The sequence below is a fragment of the Eurosta solidaginis genome, chromosome 4 (genome assembly GCF_040869045.1).
Source record: "Eurosta solidaginis isolate ZX-2024a chromosome 4, ASM4086904v1, whole genome shotgun sequence".
Lineage (NCBI taxonomy): Eukaryota > Metazoa > Arthropoda > Insecta > Diptera > Tephritidae > Eurosta > Eurosta solidaginis.
Window position 1 is genome coordinate 191997881 of NC_090322.1, and position 21794 is coordinate 192019674.

Consider the following 21794-nt stretch of genomic DNA (forward strand, 5'->3'; position numbering starts at 1 on the left):
CTTTAGCGCCAAAGTGTTTTGGTATTGACATGGCCTAGGTACAAGGACGAACCTCGAACTGTGGGGAGGTGGAAATGCAAATATCCCGACTTAAAAACAATGAGGACAGAAGAACATCTGATCACTAAACTTTTCAAACAAGTAGGCGACCGATGTATCATTTTTACGCAAACTTTTAAAAATAAAGAAGCTTCAAACGCTTCGGAGATTTTATACGGACGACTCTTTGTCATTGTCTGGTCTAATATTATTTATTACAATATGGTTCAGAGGGGCAACTATGGATGGATCAAAAGATCAAGAATACGAGATCAACTTTAGCTGTTGTCTAAACTCGTACTGAAAAACTGGGTCTAAGAAGAAAATGTTATTTGTAAAAATCTAATGTAACATTTTGAAAATATTTACTTCTATTCTTCATATTCTGCGGTTGTGATACGCAAACATTAATTAGATTTTTGACAACTGATGTTAAATACCTACACACTTCAGATTTACTTGAACTGAACCAATTTGAAAATGCCTCATAAAACATACCAAAAATTAGGTATTTTGTTTTCTGACTCGCCATATCGTCTGTTCCAAAGAGAACTAGCACGGTTCTAACAAACATTACTATTGTAAGTGCAAAACTTAATTCGTTATTCCCATTCAAGATTAGCATGGGCTGTTGGAGTTTAGTCGTGGAGATTAACACATTTGAGATATGCTATTTTTCCACGAGATGAAACCAAATGCGGTAGTATTTTACGGAAAAATATGTCAATATTTCGCATCCTCAGCGGGTTAGCGGGCTTAGAATAAACCCACGGCAAGTATGCCTGTCGCAAGTGGCGACTTAAATACCCAAATGATTCAAGAAGGTGTGTATCGCAACCTTTTCAGGGGTTGCCAGCGTAACTTATGGCCTCTCCAACAAAATTGTCAACTTCACCTAGGCAAATCCTGTTTATTTAGCAGCCGAGGCACTGGCGACGCCAAATTCCTCATGAAACTACGGGGTGCGGGCGCGATGGCCTAGAAGGTTGAATGTGTCATATTGTATCGTTCCCGATTTGGTCGGGCCTGTACCTTAAGAGTGTTTGTTACCGGATCTATATCCGGCAACGAACCATCAACATCGATAATACTCTCTACAACATCCGGAGAGTGATTTTATCGCTACAACAACAACAACAACGTAAATCTTTCCACCAAAACAAACCAAATGTGTTAGACTGCCCACCGAAGCACCAACGCGTGCCACGCAAACAATTAATTCGGCCCGTATTACGTTTTACGATCCGTGATCGAAACTAATTTTATAAATCACAATAGCTCTGAAATTGTGGCATTTATGATCTAGCGACAAATAGTACTCGTTAGATCCATAAGTTATTATAATTTTTATACCCGCTGTACTTGTACACAGGGTATTATAACTTTGATTGGATAACGGTTGGTTGTACAGGTATAAAGGAATCGAGATAGATATAGACTTCCATATATTAAAATCATCAGTATCGAAAAAAAATTTGATTGAGCCATGTCCGTCCGTCCGTCTGTCCGTTAACACGATAACTTGAGTAAATGTTGAGATATCTTCACCAAATTTGGTATACTAGCTTATCTGGACCCAGAATAGATTGGTATTGAAAATGAGCGAAATCGGATGATAACAACGCCCACTTTTTATATATATAACATTTTGGAAAACACAAAAAACCTGATTATTTAGTAAATAATACACCTAGAATGTTGAAATTTGACGTGTGGACTGACATTGAGACTCTTGATAAAAATGTGAAAAAAATTTTTTAAATGGGCGTGTCACCGCCCACTTGCGATAAAATCAATTTTACAAATATTATTAATCTTAAATCAAAAATCGTTAAACCTATCGTAACAAAATTCGGCAGAGAGGTTTCCTTTACTATAAGGAATGCTTTGAAGTAAAATTAACGAAATCGGTTAAGGACCACGCCCACTTTTATATAAAAGATTTTTAAAAGGGTCGTGGACGAATAAAATAAGCTATATCTTTGCAAAAAAGAGCTTTATATCAATGATATTTCATTTCCCAAGTGGATTTATAACAAAAAAATAGGAAAAACTTCAAAATTTAAAAAATGGGCGTGGCACCGCCCCTTTTATGACTAAGCAATTTTCTATGTTTCAGGAGCCATAACTCCAAGAAAAATTAGTTCAGAATAGAACCATTTGTAACTCTAAAGCACACAAAACAAAACAACAGCATTTCAAGTGTACATGTAATGTTCGGTTTCACCCGAACTTAGACTTCCTTACTTGTTAAAAATAGTATCACAGTTGCATAGTTGTAAGTAGAGTGAAAATGGTTTTCAGTCACTGTTCGTAAAACGTAAAAACGTAACACGGGCCTGGTTCTAGTTTCGACGAATAATCAACCGAGCTTGTGTTCCATGGGACCGAAGATATATGATTGAGCAATTCACAAGAGTGTCGTATACATGTAAAACTTTAAGATTTGACTTTCTTCTAATATAAAATTGTATTCAAGCATAGCACATACGGTGAATAGGAGGTCTGTTAAATTGCCGAAATATTTTGTTATAAATTCTTTATTTCATTAGACTTTTTCTTTTTTACCCTCCATACATACTATTTCTTTTTTCTTTGTAAGTTTGTTGTAGACTTAATAGCAATCAAAATGAGCTTTTAAATTTACTTGCCTGCTTTTTCGCCTTTTATGCATATGTAACTGTAGTTTCATTAGTTATTTCTTACATTATTCGAGGCTTCTAATAAATTAAATTTATTTATTTGTATTGTATAGCTTTGTAATGCGTGAGCTGGGCCATGCCGATAAAATTAAGAACGTGAGTAAATGGAAATTTTTTAACGCTGTAGCAAGCTATATTGTCTTTATGCTTACATGTTTATGTATTTTATAGATGCCCGATAATAACGCCTTGTCTGGCATTTGCGATGGTATGATAAAATCCTGGGAGCTTTATGGGAATCCAGGAGCAGTGATCCTGTTTATTGTAGAGGTTATTACATACAACATTTGTGATCAGGTATAGATACTTATCTACTCTTATACACTTTTTATAATAGAGGTCTGCAATTTTCAAACTCTCTGATTAGCCTAGAATTTTGAAAAGGTCTTTGCAGCCTGGAATTAAGATCCAATATCAGTTTTATACCGATTTCACACAGAGGGTTAGTGAAATAATTAGTAATTTTTTTTACATAAATGCCTAATTGAGTCAAAAATCTAGTAAGTTTTGCTTGATGGGTCGGATTTTATTGTCTATGCAACAAATGACAATCAAAAACAACAAAAAACAAGTAAGGATGGGACTGTCTTCGGCTGTGCCGAAGACTTCATACCTTTCATGAATGGGGCTGAACAATAATCTTATCCCATTCGTAATCTCCAAATAATGCGCTGTATAAGATAAGAAATATATAGTGAACAGATGTACATACCTAAGCGATTTTTAAGAAATATAAGACTTTATAAGTTCATTGTAACCTTTAACGATAATTAGGCTTCTTCGTCTGCGACAAAAAAATTCCATATTGAACATAATTATATATTTTTAACTTTAAAACTTTACACGTAAATTATTAAATCTTACAGTTTATATCACAGTCCTAATTGTTCTAATAAAAAGCGTGTTAAATTTTGATGGTATAATTAAGAACATTTAAAACCTCCTTTTCTTGCTATCACAATGTAACACGCTTTTATTAGTTCTGGATTTCACTAATTGTCATAACAATACCTTATACTATAGGCTGGAATTACCCATTTCAGATTTTCCATTCCAGTTCATTTTGCGGTTAGTGTTTGATATGTTTTTGAAATCTATTTTTAAGGAAATCAAATATTGGTAAGTAAAAAATATATAATATATGTACTTATAAAAAAAGTAGAGTTTGATTAATGATGACATGCAGAACAAAATAGTTGCCGAGCAAAGCTCATTCGCCCAGGTACTATTAAGTGCACTTACAACTGTTTTATGTTCAAGTTATGCGATATGTGTCGATAGGTAATAGGAAATTTTAAATTTTTCTCATACAGCACAAAACAAAATGATGAGTTTTAGGAATACCAAGGCTATTATGTTCTTCACATTGCGGTGTGGCTATATTTTCTTTTTTGTGTCTGGAACTTAATAGCATTTCTGCTATACAACCGTCAAATTCAATATCAGTTACAGAATTAAGAGTTTCTATATATTTCCGACCTGCGCTAAAGAGTTCAATCAGAAAAATTTAGTCTGCTGATGTTATTCCATCAATATGAGTAATTTTAGGTGCAATAATTATATCAAAATATTGGATATTTAAAAAATGTCAGTGTACATAATTTAGATTACTAAGTATCTTAACCCAAGAAATGTCTTATTGGACGTAAGGAAGGAATATTTTTGGAAAGCGATAACTTAAAAAATGCTCAACGTAGATCTGATATAAACGCTTTGTGCCAAATTATTTCCGGTTGGAGAGCAGAACCCCAGAAACTTTAATAATAACATTGTTAATAATAACTAATTTTTCGTACCTCGTCAAATGGAAATTCGACCATTTCTACACAGTTCAAACTTTTAAGATTTTTCAATAATAAATCTGAGGAATTAATGTAAGTTTTAAAATGTACATTTTTCTCTAACACAAATTACATGGAAATTATATACATTTCAAAACCCGCACTTACAGAATCTAGGCCATAGATGGGAAAATTGAAGCGTGAGGGTGCACTGGTAAACGGAAGAGTAAAGAATTAAATTAAAAAAAAGTGGAGCACCCAGCTATTGGAAACATTTTTTTTTTTTACTTTTTGTCTGATTTTATAATAAAATTGATACAACCGATCCCTGGAGAAATTTAGTTTAAAAACACAATTTTTATGTAAATAAAACAGAACTAGTTTGGCTTGCGGCACGGGTTTGCTCTAAGGTTTTTCGTCAAAACAATTATTTATATAAGGCTTTTTGTTAGAATGAAAGTGTGTGTGACTTTGTACTTTACCACAACCTGAAATCAAAGATTTTACAAAGAATTCGACACATTCGTGAATTGCCGAATTGTTTGTAAGCCAATTAAAACTACAAAGATTTGGTCGATTTCTTTGGGGTTTGGTCCTTTTTTTCGATGAATTTTGGTCCCAAATGAAAACATGGTGTGGCAACCATGGCTGCTATCCATTCTAGCAATTTGTTGTTAAAGCGAAATATTCTTTTGGGGCTGCTGATAGTTGTCCGCTTATTGAAGCAAGTGACCCTGTGTGAAGAGGAAAACTTAATTATTTCATTTAACAAAATTGTAATTCGATTAAGCTTCTGTGTGAAATTGGTATTATATTATTTATGCGCCGTTAAAAATGCGAAAAACCATGGTGTTTTGGGATACATTTTTGGTTTTTACTAGAGCTTACGTTTTCTCGAACTTGTTCGAAAAGAGATTTCTCGCGAGTCCCGCCTTCTCGCGAGATTCTCGAATCACGAAATACTCGTAATACTCGCGAGCTTCTCGACATTCAATTTAATCGATTCATTGGCTGTTTTATATGGAGCTTACGATTTCTTTTGGAGCACAAGCGAAAATTTCCACAAAACCACAACTACGAGTATTTCGAGATTCGAGAATCTCGCGAGAAGCCGTATTCTCGATGGCTCGTTAAAAAAATAAAATATTGTGAACAAAATTATATGTATAATAAATATATTTTGAATTAAATGTCATTGAAAAGCAATATAATCCAAAAAAAAATTCACAAGTAGAAAAAACCAAGTGTATAAATACTATCTATAGAGCAATTAAGTTTATGTCGAGAATCTCGCGAGATTTACGAGTACTTCGAGACACGAGAATCTCGCGAGAAGTCGAGTTATCGATTTCTCGGGTCTCGAAAATCTCGCTTGTGCTCGAGAAGAAATCGTAAGCTCTAGTTTTTACTAATAGCGTTTTCTGGAAAAAATTTTACCCTCATGATGTACTCTCAGATTCTAACTTTTGAACTAGGTCACCTCTGGGGCCTTATTTCGTAACTCGGTTCGAAAGGAAATGCGAATTGTAAGCTGTCAAATCCAATACATTTTTTTTTAAATGCGAATACAGTGAAAACCCGTTAAGGCAACATTATTTTCAGGAAAGAGAACGCCATAATAATACAATTCGAACGCAAAAAATTGTAGGCTGATTACGAGTTTCTATTGTACCGGCCTAAGCAGCCACTAATTAAATTCATAATAATTTGGCTTTTTTTATATATTACAGCGTTTCCATGAGTTCTATATACGTGATCAGTGCCCGAAAGTTCAAGTATTACGTCGCACCTTAACACAAGTATTCAAAGAGGGCAAACTGGGATCGAACAAAGAGTTGTTACTGTAAGTTTATGTGCACAGAAATTGTATATATGTTTTGGCGAGAAGGGGATAACTGATGCAGTACATAATGGACTTATGGTAGCAAAGTACTTTCCAGTTGCAGTGGCGTAGTGAGAGGCGGGCAAGGGGGGCAGCTTTCACCGGGCGCTACTCACAGGGGGGGGGGGGGGGGGCGCCAAATGGTCCGCCAAGCAGAACTTCCTGAATAATTTGTATTTTTATTGTAACTGATTTCTGGAAAAAATTTACTATACTAAAAAATGCATGCATATATCCGGAACACTTGCGTCAGGTTGTGCAATAATTGAAAGCATATATGTATCTTTTTTTCTCACGTTCAACGTTACGATGGGAATTATTAAAAAATGCTTTAACGAAAACTATGAAACCTGAATCTGAAACACGATGGAGCGGCAGAATACAAGCGGTTAGCGTTATCATCGATAACACAGGCCGACAGCATCTCAGACCCAAAAACCGGACTATATATTTTCGAAGGATTTTGATGCGATGAATCGAATGAAAAATAAATAAAAAATGCATGCATATATCCGGAACACTTGCGTCAGGTTGTGGAATAATTGAAAGCATATATGTATCTTTTTTTCTCACGTTCAACGTTACGATGGGAATTATTAAAAAATGCTTTAACGAAAACTATGAAACCTGAATCTGAAACACGATGGAGCGGCAGAATACAAGCGGTTAGCGTTATCATCGATAACACAGGCCGACAGCATCTCAGACCCAGAAACCGGACTATATATTTTCGAAGGATTTTGATGCGATGAATCGAATCAAAATTGCTCTATCAGCTCTGGTTTTGGAGATATCCCAACCTAAAAGTGAAAAAACACCGTTTTGCCCATATTTGAGATTATGTAGCCTTGCAGATGTTTTCTTTCACCAAGATTAAAGGATGGCATATTTAAATACAACTCTTCTTCTTCTTTCAAATGGAGTTGAGTTTGCTCAAATATCATTTTTTCGCTGAGATATCGCGTTTTGAAATTTTCATGTTTCTTGTGGTGTGGTAGGGGTGGTTTCTAGGGGTTAGAGGATACCGGAGTTGATGGGTTAACAGTTAAGTTGGTTAGCCCACTTGTGGTGTGAGATATCTGGATAAATAAGACTTATTTTAAGAAAAATATGCGAGTAAACGCTGTCCCCAGGGTTAAGTGGATTAGCCTGCTTGCGGTATGACAGGGGTGGTTTCTAGGGGTTAGGGCTGTATGTGACTTGGTACCCGAGGGCATAGTACAGGTTTACAAGTAGGATATGTATGAGAAGGAAATAATTCCTTGCTCTTTCTTACACACTGCCGTTAGACACTTCGGTCAGTGTCAAACTATTGTGGAACTCAGTGGAACCTGCGTGGAACGTTGCGTTTGACACTGAACGAAGTGTCAAAATTATGAGGGTTGCTGTCGTGGAAAGCGACGCAGGGAAACAAAAAAAGGAGCGGAATATCAGATATGGGTTGCTGTGATGGTAAATTTTTTTGAACGAATTTAGTATGAAAATGTAGTGCACCTATATGGATCCTACAGAAAATTATACAAAATCTTGAATTGGGGTATCTGAGGACGCGTAGTAATTCCTGTATTAAGAATACAAACACGGGTGCTAAGTTTTTCTACCCGTTCAAAAGTTCTCCGCGAAAAACAGTTTGAAACCGAGGTCGACTGCAATAATCCGTCCAAAAATGTGGAAATAGAAATGAAAAGACACGTTTTGTCTTGTTATCAATAGCCTAAGGAGAAAAAGTATTCGAATTATTGGAAGCGAGGTAAAAACGCGTCTATTAATACCTCCCCCGACGGTTTTGGTCGTGTTTTAGCAATCGTCCCCGGTAATAAAGTATCACAATTTGTTAATTAAAATAGTCCAAAACATATGGCTTTTAAAGAGAGATGTAATTAAGTGCTCGTTTGAAAGTAAATAAGGATATTTCTTTGAAATTTTACAATAAAAATTTTACGCATTTTTCGTTAGCAGCTACTACACTTTTCTTGGACCTAAGAACTACAACAGTGCCAAATAGCATCCACAAAAAAAAAACGAACAAGAACAAGCATTTTATCAGGTGAGCGTGGCTGTGTATGTGCGGCTGCTACATATCCTACTTGTAGACCTGTACTATGCCCGAGGGCTAGATAGTGTAGGGGTGTGGTGAGTTAGCACACTTATGATGTGAGACAAAATTTTAAGAAAAATAAGACTCAGTTCAAGAAAATTAGTTATCAACTATATCATGTCTATGTTATCTCAATCGATTTTCAGGTGTAGGAAAATTTCTCACTCATTCCTAGCCTCGCTCGGGACTCAAGTTTTTTCCTAGTCTTAACCTGCCAATTATCACCATTATTTTTCCTTTTTGACCTTCCTTTTCACTAAGCAATTACTTTGGATATTGCCGTAGAAACTAATTTACGCGTCACGTAAAACATTCTTTCACTCAGAGAATATTTCTAGCTGTATTTTTAGTGTTAAAGGGTACATAATTTAGCAAGTTTGAGTGTTTTAGCTATGTTAGAGATTAATATACATAAGTGGTAATCAGAAAAAAAGGGGTTTTTCAAAAAATCTAGCTTAAAACGTTATTCGCGATTACTTTTCAATTCGGGATATCATTAATTCCAACGCATCCTCAATAGCGCTGGCCCCCGCATGAAGGAAAATGCAGTGGTGATGGGGCAGCGTAAGGTTTGGGCTGACGCCGAGCTTGTGGTAGAATATTTCACCATTCATAACCCCACCCCACATTAGTTTCTAACCCAATTCCTTCCTGCTATGTGATCCACAAGTTTATATCCCGTATCTCGAAGCCTTATTGCCGTTCGTGCTACGGTAATTTTTCCCACGATATAAGCCGGGTACGGATTAAGCATTGTCCGCTCCTTAAAAAAATATTGTGACGATTGTTAGCATCACTAAGCTGTTAGTAAACAACACAACAACAAAAACATGAAGCAGCTACTCTTATGCCACAAGTTTATGTCCCTTATCTCGAAGCCTTATTGCCGTTCGTGCTACTGTAATTTTTCCCACGATATAAGCCGGGTACGGATTAAGCATTGTCCGCTCCTTAAAATAATATTGTGACGAATGTTAGCATCACTAAGCTGTTAGTAAACAACACAACAACAAAAACATGAAGCAGCTACTCTTATGTACATGTACACATTAAAGCTAGAAACACTTATGTAGAAGGCGACGAAGAGCTATCTCACACACACAAATATGTAGTCCTCAGCCGAAGTAGCTACTCACACATACACACGCATATGACTATGAGAAACGCATAAACTACAAATATACATGTATATCGCTGGTAGGTAGGTAGGTTGAACTGGCCGGTCCATGAGGACCTCACATAGACTGATTGAGTCCGTAGTGTTACCAGAAGTTTGTTTTAACGACCAAACTGAAAAACCCTATCAAAAACCAGGACCTATGTTATAAAATAACTCCGTCCTCTTGGCAAATACTAGAAGCTTCCTAGGACTTAAGCCACTTGCTGCTTCTAGATCTGACAGCTGTATCACTCCTAATAGCTGGAGTCTTAGCCTGGCAAGTGCAGGGCACGAGCACAGAACGTGCTCGATCGTTTCCTCCTCCAACCCGCACTTCCTACACCTGCTATCACTGACCAAGCCTAATTTAAAGGCATGTGACGCCAGAAGGCAGTGTCCAGTCAGAATACCCGTCATGAGTCTACAGTCCTCTCTTTTTAATGATATAAGCAACTGTGTTAGTCTAAGGTTGTAAGACCTACACATAATCTTCGACACTTTACAGCCCCGCGCTTGAACCCACGCCTTTTCTGCTTGGTCGATCATGTGCACCTCTCGCCTTCGCTTAATCTCGCCCAATCTAATTGGGACGTCTACGGAGCAAGCTTCAAGAGATGCGCCCTTTTTAGCTAATTCGTCCGCTTTTTCATTCCCATCTATTCCCATATGCCCTGGGACGCAATATAGATGTATGCTTCTCCCTGTCCCGATTCTCTCCAGAGACTGCTTACACTCTAACACGCATTTAGATGCTGTGCTATGCGAGATTATTGCCTTAATTGCTGCTTGACTGTCAATATAAAAGTTAACACGGTTGCAGCTTAAGCTATTCTCTTCCAGGGTTTCTACTGCTTTGGTTACGGCTAATATTTCCGCTTGGAAAACGCTACAGTAATCCGGCAGCCTGTAGGATCTGCTTAATTCCGGATCAGCGCAGTTTACCGCAGACCCTACTCCTTCCACTATTTTGGAACCATCGGTGTACACATGTATCGCCTCGTCCGCCATTTGCGCACCCTTGCGCCAACCGTCCACCTCTATTGTGGCCTTAAGATCTCCCTCAAAGTGCAGGTAGGGAATCATGTAGTCTGTTCGTCTTGTGACTGAGGACGCTATACTACTATGGCCATATGGTCGGCGCTCAAGCTGCCCCGAAGCATCGAGCCTGGTTGCGGTCGTTAACGCTTTGTTCTTTGCTACCAGGTCTACAGGTGGAATGTGCAGAATGGCATACAGTGCAGCCGTCGGGGTTGTTTTCAGGGCTCCCGTAATGCAAAGCATCGATAGTCTGCAAACCCCCTCTAATTTTTTGAGGTATGTTGTTTTTTGTGTGGCTTTCCACCAAACAAGAGCTCCATAGTATAGAATAGGGCTTACAATCGCTGTAAAAACCCAATGAGAAAGAGAGGGCGATAGGCCCCACGTACACCCCAGCATTCTTCTACATGCATAGAGTGCCGTTGAGGCCTTCTTGACCCTCTCCTCCACGTTGAGCTTCCATGACAGCTTACTGTCTAGGATGATTCCTAGATATTTTGTGCAAGGTTTCTCCTGTAAGGTCACCGCTCCTAACTTAGGCCTGGTCCAATTTGGGACCTTGTACCTCTTTGTAAACAAGACCATATCCGTCTTCTCCGCATTGACTTTCTGCCCGACATTAGATGCCCAGGTATGAATATCCCGAAGCGCCCGATCCATCAAAGAACTAATCGTTGGAAGGCATTTTCCACTTATGACAATTGCAACGTCATCTGCGTAAGCCGTAAGTTTTACGGGTCCCTCATCGAATTGCCTGAGCAGTTGGTTGATGACCAGTGTCCACAGCAGAGGTGATAGCACCCCTCCCTGCGGCGTGCCCCTGTCCACTGATTTCGTGGCCTCGTACAATCCCCATTGTGATGTAATCTTCCTGCAATTTAACATGCAGCCGATCCATCTGATTAAGGCAGGATGTACTTTAATGTAATTAAGACCATCCATAATCGCCCATTTTGCAACATTATTGAAAGCCCCGGCAATGTCCAAGAAGACTCCTAGAGCATACTCCTTATATTCCAGGGATTTCTCTATGCTTATTACCACCCTATGCAATGCGGTGTCTACCGACTTGCCTTTGGTGTACGCATGCTGTGTTGTGGAGAGCAGCTTTTCATCCACGTTGGACTTTATGTACACATCTATCAGCCTCTCAAAGGTTTTGAGCAGAAATGATGTTAAGCTAATGGGTCTATAGTCTTTGGGATACACGTGACCGATCTTCCCCGCCTTTGGTAGAAAAGCTACACGAGCAGTTCTCCAAGAGTGCGGTACATGATTCAGTCTTATGCACCCATCGAATATTATTTGAAGCCATTCCACGACCGCCCTACTTGAGACTTGTAGCATGGCCGGGAATATACAATCTGGGCCCGGCGATTTAAACTTAGAAAACGTCTTCACTGCCCACTCGATCTTGGTATCGGTCACCAAGCCCGGCACCACTAGCTCCGTGATCGAAGTGTGAGTGATGTCTGCTGGTTCTTCTAAACCGTCTCCCGATGGGAAATGTGTATCGAGAAGCACCTCAAGGGATTCCTCACTATCACGTGACCATTCCCCGTTCTCTTTCTTTATTAGTCCCTGGACTATGTTTCCCTTTGCTAGGACTTTTTTCAACCGTGCTGTTTCACTGGAGCACTCTATGTCCGTACAGAAACTTTTCCATGAGTTTCTCTTCGCCCTGGTAATTTCACGCTTGTAGATCCTTAGTAGATCCCTGTACTCGTCCCGACACGCTTCGCTTTCCGCGGTCTTTGCGAGTTTAAACATTTCTTTTACCTGTCTTCTTAGAAGACTCAGCTCATTGCTCCACCATGGCGGCTTTGCTTTTCCTCTGAATCTTCTTAGAGGGCAAGCTTTGTTATACGCAGTCATAAGCGTCCTTGTTAGGAATTCATTCGACTCCTCCAGTTCCTCTACATTAGCAACCTCTTTGGGTTGTCCCAGTTTCGTTTCTACATGTTTCTGGAATTTAGTCCAATTCGTTGCCCTAGGGTTTCTAAAGGTTCCTCCCTTCTCTACCCTCTTTAGTGGGATGCTGAAGCTTATATACGCATGGTCGGAGAAGGATGGTCTATCGAGAACCATCCAATCATACCTTGATATATCACGCTCGGAGCTCAATGTAATATCCAGAACATTGCTGGATGTTGGACCAATGTATGTAGGAACATTTCCCCTGTTGGCTATCTGCAAATTGGTTTGCAGGATGTAACAAAATAGAGATTCGCCTATCTCGTTCGTATCTGCTCCTCCCCACGCATTGTGGTGCGCATTTGCATCTGCGCCTATGACCAACCGCCCTTTGCGCCCTTCCTCCTGTACTAGCCTTTTGCACTCCATCGGTGGAACCTCCGCAGCATGGGCCATGTAGCAGGACGCCAGGATAAATGCCTGCTTATTCTTTTGCTCAACGGCCACCGCTACGAGATCCTCGGTGGTGTAATTAGGCAGCATATATGAATGCAGCTGTTTCCTTACCATTACTACAGCTCGCACCCGTCCTTCCGTTTGTGCGTAGTAAACGCCAAACCCGCGCGCGCTAAGTCCAGAAACCTTTCCTCCCGATGAGAGCCACGGCTCCTGGATCAGCGCCACGTCAAACGAACCCTCCTCAAGGGTTAGGAGGAGTTCGCTCGACGCCACTTTACTGTGTTGGAGGTTTATCTGTAGGGCTCGCAGCACCATTGGGCTGTTTGTCCCCCTCCAGCACCTTCGTCTTGACGTCGTCGTCCTCCTCTTGCCCTTTTGGTTTAGAGTATTCGAGGCGCCCTTCAGCCCCTCGTGAATGTTGTGCCGTGTGTTCCTCTGTGCGAGTCACAGCACCATTTAGCGTTTGGTCCTCTTCTAGCACGTTCGTGGTGACGTCGGGGACCTCCACCTGTCTTTTTTCCCTTAGGCTTCTGAGGTCCTTTTCGACTTCGCCCACTTCCAGCGTGTTAGGATTTTTATCCTCGGGACTTCTTTTCCTGAGTCGCATGTAAATTTTGCCAGTGCCAAAGGACATTTTGCCAATCTGCGTGTACAAAATATCCTCCGCCTGCTTGTTTATTTGGAAGATGTAGAACTGACCATCCTCGGTAGGCCGAGATACAGTAAGTACCTTCCAATCCTGTGTCGGTATGTTCGGATTCTGATTCTGCAGAAGTCGCAGTGTATCCTCCGACTTCATCACGCATGGTATCCATACCTTAACTTTTGGTACCGTGGGGATTTGCGCTTTATCCACCACCTCAAACCGCGCGTTCGTGCCTGGCCTTTGGAGGTTTGGAACGACTTCCTCCAGCCACCGCAAGCTCGCGATGTTGTCGCACGCTATCATCTTCACACCATTATACCATCCCCCCGAATCAAAGGTTGGAAGGGGCTTACTTGGTTGTTCCCGCATCATCTTAAGCATTAAGCTAATAAGCTCCCTTTCCACAGATCTCCACCTTTCAGTAGTCATTTGTCCGAACGGACTGCTACGATCAACCAGCGCCACAGTCAGTGACTGCTTTGCCACATCACTCATCTTCTCGGGAAAAGCAGGAGTCTTAGTGTTATCTCCCTTTGGAACCTCCGAGAACACCGGAGTCTTCGCGTTAACTCCCTTTAGCGCCTCCGAGAAAGCCGGAGTCTTAGCGTTATCTCCCTTTGGCTTATCTCCTACTTCCGTAGTTGGAACTTCCCTCTGACTGGCAGCTTTCGAGGTAGTTGCTACCTCGCTATTGGAACCAATCTGTCTTACAGCTTTGGGCCTACTTGTCTTGTCTATGCGACTGCCCTGCCTCGCGGCTCTAGGACTGGGTCCTTTCTGCCTCTTGAAAGCAGGCTTGTCGCCTTCTGCCGAACGTTGCCTCTTCATTCTGCCATTCGACGCTTCTTCCTCCTCGTACCGGTTGCAGAACCGAGGGTTTCTCGCAGCAAACCTTTTGAACTGCCTTCGGCCTACTTCTACCGCTTCATGGGCCCATTCCAAGCGCTCGATCTCCACTTCTGTTGGGTCGACCACTGCTCCCAAGCGTTGTACAATTCTTAGTGCTGCACGGTACTGCGAGAGAGCTCTTTTACTTCCTCTGCTCCGTACCCTTCTCCACTCTTCTACTCCGTTTTCATTTGTGTGCTTCTCCAACACGGAGTTCATTGAATCAGCACTACTCTCGCTCCCCGAGTCCGACGCATCGCTTAATTCGTATTTGTCGTCCCTGGATTGCGACTCAGTCCTCCTCTTTACATCCTCCTTATTACGTTCAGGTAATGAGTTGTTCATCTTGGTCGTACGACCACCTGCCCGACAAGGCGGGCTCAGCGGTCCAGTATTATATACGGGGAAAGAACCGTCCGCCACAGCAGCGCCCCTTACTGCGGTAAGGCCATAAATACTTCCCGAGATGGCCCGGTATCGCTGGTAACCAAGCAGGAGATTCTAGAAGGTGAAACGTCTAGACCTTTGGAGAAATATGCTGACGAGGCAACAGAGAATATAAAAGTAGCGCAAGCTGAAGAGTTCGTTTGATTTAAAAACGCTATCAGTTGCGAAGTGAAGTATAATTTTATAATTGTACTACTCCCAAAGTAGTCTAATAAAGACCAATACAGAATATTGGAGTGATTTATTCAACAGTTTAGCGATTCGAACGTTAGCAGAAGATTTCAAATAAGCGAAATTTCTCTAAATTCGTTACAATATTATTTTACCATGACATCACCATACTGGAGAGAGCTCCCAACCAATTGTCCACCCAGAAACAATACATATCAATTAACCTTTAGTAGCACTGCATTCTTTATTAAATCTCCATGACAGCTTGCTGTGAAAAATGATTGTAAGGTGTTAAGCCTCGTCAGAAAGCATCAGCTCCCCTAATTCAGGCTTTTCTAAATTCAGGGGCCTTGTAATTTCTGGTGAATAGAGTTGTTGCACTAAGGTTGACTGTCGAAACTGGTCACCTGGTCCCGCCACCCAGGTACCCCAGGCAATCGAGTTACATAATAAGGTCCCTCCTGGTCATCGGCTAGAAACTTCTAATGCAGGTTATTCACAACCCTAACAAAGCCGCAAAATTCAAAGAGTGAAAGTAAAGTAACTCCTGATGCTCGTTTGTGTCTTTGTGGATATGGACATCAACTTTCCGTACGAAGTCTTCTTGGTGTGTGCCCATGCCTCACAGTTTTGAAAGCCTTATTACGAAGTCGTCATAAAAAACGAATCCCTCATTCGTATACAAGACTGATAGTTTTTCTTTGCTGCTTAATTAAAACTCCACATATTCATAATCGAAGAATTGAACTCCATATTTTTTATGACTACTAATCTCTACAGTGGTGAACACGAAGTGGCTGTCATATATTTTCGTGCTGGTTATGAACCTGCCCACTATCCTTCCCAAGATGAATGGGATGCCCGGTACATGATGGAATGTTCACGCGCAATTAAATGCCCTTCAATACACTATCATTTGGCAGGTACCAAAAAAGTGCAACAAGCTCTTGCCCAACCCGCAATGCTGGAACGTTTTTTAAACGATCCTGAGCAGGTAATAAACTTATTATATAAGATTTCATAAAGATTAATTATAATGTTTGTGAAACAATTAAATTCATATTTTCCTACAGGTAAAGACAGTAAAAGAAATATTCACTGGTCTTTATGCGCTAGATGATACGGAAGCTGGTAATGCCGCGTATGAAATGGCTTTACAGGAACCTGAACGTTTTGTTTTGAAGCCACAACGCGAAGGAGGCGGGAATAATATATATGGTGTTGACATTCCAGATGCATTGAGGGTATGTGAAATATGCTTTACGTTCTTTAGATAACTACACCTTTTCCAGTTTAATTCAGAAATTTACAATTCAAGTTCAGAAAATTTCAATTCACGTTCAGAAAATTACAAATCAAGTTCAGAATTTCCAATTTAAATTCAGAAATTTACAATTCAAGTTCAGAAATTTCCAATTCAAGTTCAGATTTTCATTCAAGTTCAGAAAATTACAATTCAAGTTCAGAAATTCCAATTTAAATTCAGAAAACTACAGTTCAAGTTCAGAAAATTACAATTCAAGTTCAGAAAATTACATTTCAAGTTCAGAAAATTACAGTTCGAATTCAGAAATTTATAAGTAGGGTGTTAATTTTCAAAAGTTATTTTAATTAATTAATTTTATCAGAAATTTACAATTCAAGTTCAGAAAATTACAATTCAAGTTCAGAAATTCTAATTTAAATTCAGAAAACTGCAATTCAAGTTCAGAAAATTTCAATTCAAGTTCAGAATTTCCATTTCAAGTTCAGAAAATTACAATTCAAATTCAGAAAATTACAATTTAAGTTCTGAAAATTACATTTCAAGTTCAGAAAATTACAGTTCGAATTCAGAAATTTATAAGTAGGGCGTTAAATTTCAATAGTTATTTTAATTAATTAATTTTATACTTATATGTTACTTGCGGAAGTGTTGATGCTTCGTTGACCATGTTGCCAAAATGGTGGCTTGGGTATAGTGGACCCCAAGTTTTCTTCAAGGTGTGTACATCCCGAACCTTGAAATCAAATGGAGAACAACTCTTTCCAACAAGTGCATGATAACGCTACGGCCAAGAAAGTACTTCAGTCGAAACAGCAGTTTGGAAGCAGTGGAAGGGAGAGACCTCCACAGAGTTGCGAAGGTGGAGGAAGACTTGACCTCTCATGGTGCTCCCAATCGCCGTCAGTTACCGCGAAACAGGGAAAGCTGGCATGATTTGTTACGAAACTGCTAAAATCGCGATTAAGTGCCAATTATGATGAATGATGATGATGGCGGATAAGTTGAGATATTTTGACATATGGCGCCAAGATCTATGCAGACAGTACCTATACGCTACTTCCGGGATTGTGGAGGCTCCGTTGACTGTTTAAGTGGTCATATCTTCGTCATCACTGCTGTCATACTCAGTGCAGATCAATGGTTGTGACGCTAAAAATATAGCTGGATGGCATTGCAATGGCTACTTATGAGCGAGAACTTTTTTCTTCTCTCGCAAAATTGATTTAGACGAGTTAAGATGTCCAATGCTTCCTTAACACATAGATACCATCTTACATACATTTATTTCCATTGGATGAAAAAAAAAATACCCGACAAATTTTCTGAACTTGAATTGGAAATTCTGAACTTGAATTGTAATTTTCTGAACTTGAATAGCAATTTTCTGAATTTAAATTGTAATTTTCTGAACCTGAATTGTAATTTTCTGAATTTGAATTGCAAATTGCTGAATTTAAATTGAAATTTCTGAACTTGAATTGTAAATTTCTGAACTTGAATTGGACATTCTGAACTTGAATTGTAAATTTGAGAACTTGAATTGTAAATTTCTGAATTTAAGTTGGAAATTCTGAATTTGAATTGTAATTTTCTCAACTTAAACTGGAAAAGGTGTAGAATGCTGAATTTTTTATATTGAAACCCAGTTCTACATGATTCGCTCACAGTTAAGTCTTATAGCGGGTATCGACTTACTTGCCGCAGAGTCAAAGGCTCAGATGAACTACATTGTTACTTATTATCTCCAATGAACAACTTGCTTTCCCATATGAATTAAAGTTCGAGCGACATACCCAATAGCACGATGAACTGTGATGATGTCCGATGATGTTTATTTTGACTAAGATGCTTGTTCCTTTCTATCCAAATATGGCGATAAGCACCTTGAGGGCTGAATAATGTTTAACACAACAACAACAACAGGGCTGACAAACATCGTGGTTGGTCTGAACCTTTCCTGGCCATCGCATTAGCTAATTGATTTCTTTTAATATACTTTTATCCGTGGATCCCGCAAGGGGAGATATTAAGGTTCCCTATGGATGTCAACGGTGCTCGACACCTTCGTGTAATATCCGATTTTATTGTAGTGTGCGTATACGCTGTCTCTCAGTATGTGTGAAAGTGAAGGATGGCGGTTAACACTTCCTGAGGTGCGTTGCTCATCTTCCCAGCCTTCTGTTGATTACTCTAAAGCGCCATATGTTAGTATCAGTCGAATATTGTACATACCATGAATGATATACAATCCTCGTGTTCCAATGGTACATGAACCAGATTCGGATAGAGATTTAACATGCAAATGTAACAACAATGTGAACCATATGGATCACGTTGTTGTTACATTTGCATGTTAAATCTCTATCCGTATCTGGTTCATGTACCATTGGAACACGAGGAATAACAGTCTCCAGTTCCTCCCAGAGGCCCTTTTGCAAGTATAACATGCGGGCAGATCTTTCTTTGATTTCGCCCCCTCAACGATCTTCGTGATCCTTGTGCCGTTCAGTTTCGTCAATTTTTTTTTTCTAGTGAACAGACCAACTCCTTTTTTGTGGGACTCGTGCCCAGCTGGTTTTTCAGTTTCCGGTTTCCAAATATTGCCGCTTCCACAAATTCACTAATCACGCACCTGTTGTTGTTGTTGTTGTTGTAGCGATAAAGACACTCCCCGAAGTTCTTGGGGAGTGTTATAGATGTTGATGGTCCTTCGCCAGATGCAGATCCGGCACGTTCCGGTACCAAGCCCGACCATCGCGGGAACGATTTGTTATGACCACATGCGACCTTCCAGGCCATACCGCCCTCCCACCCCCTAGATCCATGAGGAGTGTGTTATGTAACAACGCCTAAGGTTTGACGTTTTCGAAATGGCAGCCGAGAAAGGTTATTTCTTTTTGCACTAGATGTCCTGCATGTGAAATGTCTCAATTGTGCTGTAAAACTCCTTTTACAGAAATTTCATTGTTTGGGGACATCCGTTTAAGGATGCTGCTGAGAACTCTTTAAGCACTCTTACAAAAACGAGGCAGATATATAATTGTTGTTGTTGTTGGCGGCCACCGTGGTGTGATGGTAGCGTGCTCCGCCTACCACACCGTATGCCCTGGGTTCACACCCCGGGCAAAGCAACATCAAAATTTTTGAAATAAGGTTTTTCAATTAGAAGAAAATTTTTCTAAGCGGGGTCGCCCCTCGGCAGTGTTTGGCAAGCGCTCCGGGTGTATTTCTGCCATGAAAAGCTCTCAGTGAGGACTCATCTGCCTTGCAGACGACGCAAATTGGAAGAGAAGCTCGGCCTTAGATCACTTTGGAGGTTATCGCGCCTTACATTTATTTATTTATTTTTTTGTTGTTGTAGCTGTGCTTCACCCCATCCAATAGGTACGACCACTCACTTATTTCTATCAATATTCTCCAGCGGGAGTCCGTGCAAACTTGCAGTTTCAATAGGGTTGGATTAGAGAGATAAGGGTGTTAGAGACGTTGGCTCCACATTGCAATTGAAAAGATTTTTGGTACCATGTGGGGATACATTACAAGCGGGACATTCATTGGGTTTGTCGCGGTTTATTCTGGATAAGAAAGAGTTTAACCTATTACAGTATCCAGATCGTAGTTGAGCTAGAGTGACGTGCCGGCTTAGGCTATTTGTCTTAAAGAACGGGGCTCATCGGGCAATCCCTTCATAGTAGTCCGACGCTTTTCTGTGTATGTCTCTAATGTCATACATTACGAATGTCGGGGTTTATTCTAGACAAGTAAGAGTTTAACCTGTTACAGTATTCAGAACGAAGTTGGGCCAGGGTGACTCGTGTCTCCCTTGGTAGTGTGCTTTCTTCTTCTGCAAGGGTGGGATACTGCATATTAATAACGGGGTTCACCGGGCGCGCCTGACAAAGGCGTTTAACAATTCTGTGTGGATTTGGCTAAGGGCCTGCTTATGCTTGCCTGGATCAAACGTCTGTGTTGGCAGGCGCCGGATCTCGTCATAGTGCTTTAGGAGATGTTCCCTTAATGCTAAATCAAGCAGTTGTTTGCTAGGATGTCCTGGTTTGTGACAATTAAGCAAGAACTGCTTGTTCAGCATTTCGTTGTGCTCTTTAATATTTAGCTCTTTGGCCTCACTATGTAGATGGTGTTCGGGAGTCATAAGGAGACATCTGGTGGCAGTTCTGATTGCAGCATTTTGACAGATCTGTAGTCTTTTCCAGTGTCTATTTTTAAGACCAGGCGACTAGACTGATGACGCGTTGCTCATGAGCGGCCGGTCAATTGCTTTGTACGTGGTTAGCAACGTTTCTTTATCTTTTCCCTATGTACTGCCGGCAAGCGACTTGAGTTTTTTGCGACTTTGTACTTTCGAAACAATCTCACCCCTAAGATCTTTGGGTGACTGACAGTCGGTAGTGTGACACCATCGACGCGTACGTCCAATATTTGCGACATCTGTTCCTTCCATGTCGTGAACAGGGTGGCCGTTGATTTTGTTGGTGATAATGCCAAGTTGCGCGAGGTGAAGAAACCGGAAAGATCGGGGAGATAAATATTTATTTTAGAAACGAATTCATCAATTGAAGGACCAGGTCCTGTAGCCATAATCGTGCAGTCGTCAGCATAGGAAATGATTGTAACTCCTTCTGGTGGGGAAGGGAGTTTTGATATGTAAAAATTAAACAGAAGCGGGGATAGGACACCACCCTGTGGAACCCCATGTTTAATTCTTCTAGGTTTAGAAATTTCGTTCCTGGCGACCACTCAGATAATTAGCGGCCCATCTTTTTAGACAAGCAGGAAGGTGTGATCCTTCTATATCTTGGAGTAGCGTGCCATGGCTGACTGTGTCAGAAGCTTTTGACAGGTCAAGTGCCACGAGCACCGTCTTATGATGGAGTTTTTGCTGATTTAATCCGTAATTAATCTGAGTGTTAATGGCAATGAGCGCATTTTACAGAAGCCATGTTGGTGCGTGGCTAGGCGAAGATTTGCAGTGAAATGAGGGAGCAAAACGGTTTCCAATGTCTTTGCTACTGGCGAAAGTATGATGTCGATAAGACTCGCCTGGTAAACCAGCTAACGAGATTATCCTTGCCATTTTTCGGGAATAACGAAGGATTCTAGTGACAGTGAAAACATGTATGAGGTATTTTATTCCCTCATCGCCAAGGTGTTTAAGCATTGGCATGGCTATTCCGTCGGGGCCTATCGACTTAGAGGGCTTGGCCTTGCGGATGATTGCTTCAACCTGTATGGGGTGATGGTAATGGGCGGGACGTGGTGTTTATGTTTATGAGCTCGTCTGT

The 21794-nt window shown here is 40.5% G+C and overlaps 1 protein-coding gene across 8 annotated transcripts in view; it reads left to right on the forward strand.

The window, feature by feature from the left end:
* LOC137250811 (glutathione synthetase-like) overlaps window positions 1-21794 on the forward strand; it is a 117223-nt gene that overhangs the window by 92161 nt on the left and 3268 nt on the right. For all 8 annotated transcript variants that reach the window (XM_067784362.1, XM_067784361.1, XM_067784359.1 and 5 more), the window contains 5 exons: window positions 2795-2837; window positions 2913-3038; window positions 6253-6365; window positions 16005-16218; window positions 16298-16468. In XM_067784362.1, the coding sequence (XP_067640463.1) occupies window positions 2795-2837; window positions 2913-3038; window positions 6253-6365; window positions 16005-16218; window positions 16298-16468 (667 nt within the window). The remainder of the gene's footprint in view (window positions 1-2794; window positions 2838-2912; window positions 3039-6252; window positions 6366-16004; window positions 16219-16297; window positions 16469-21794) is intronic.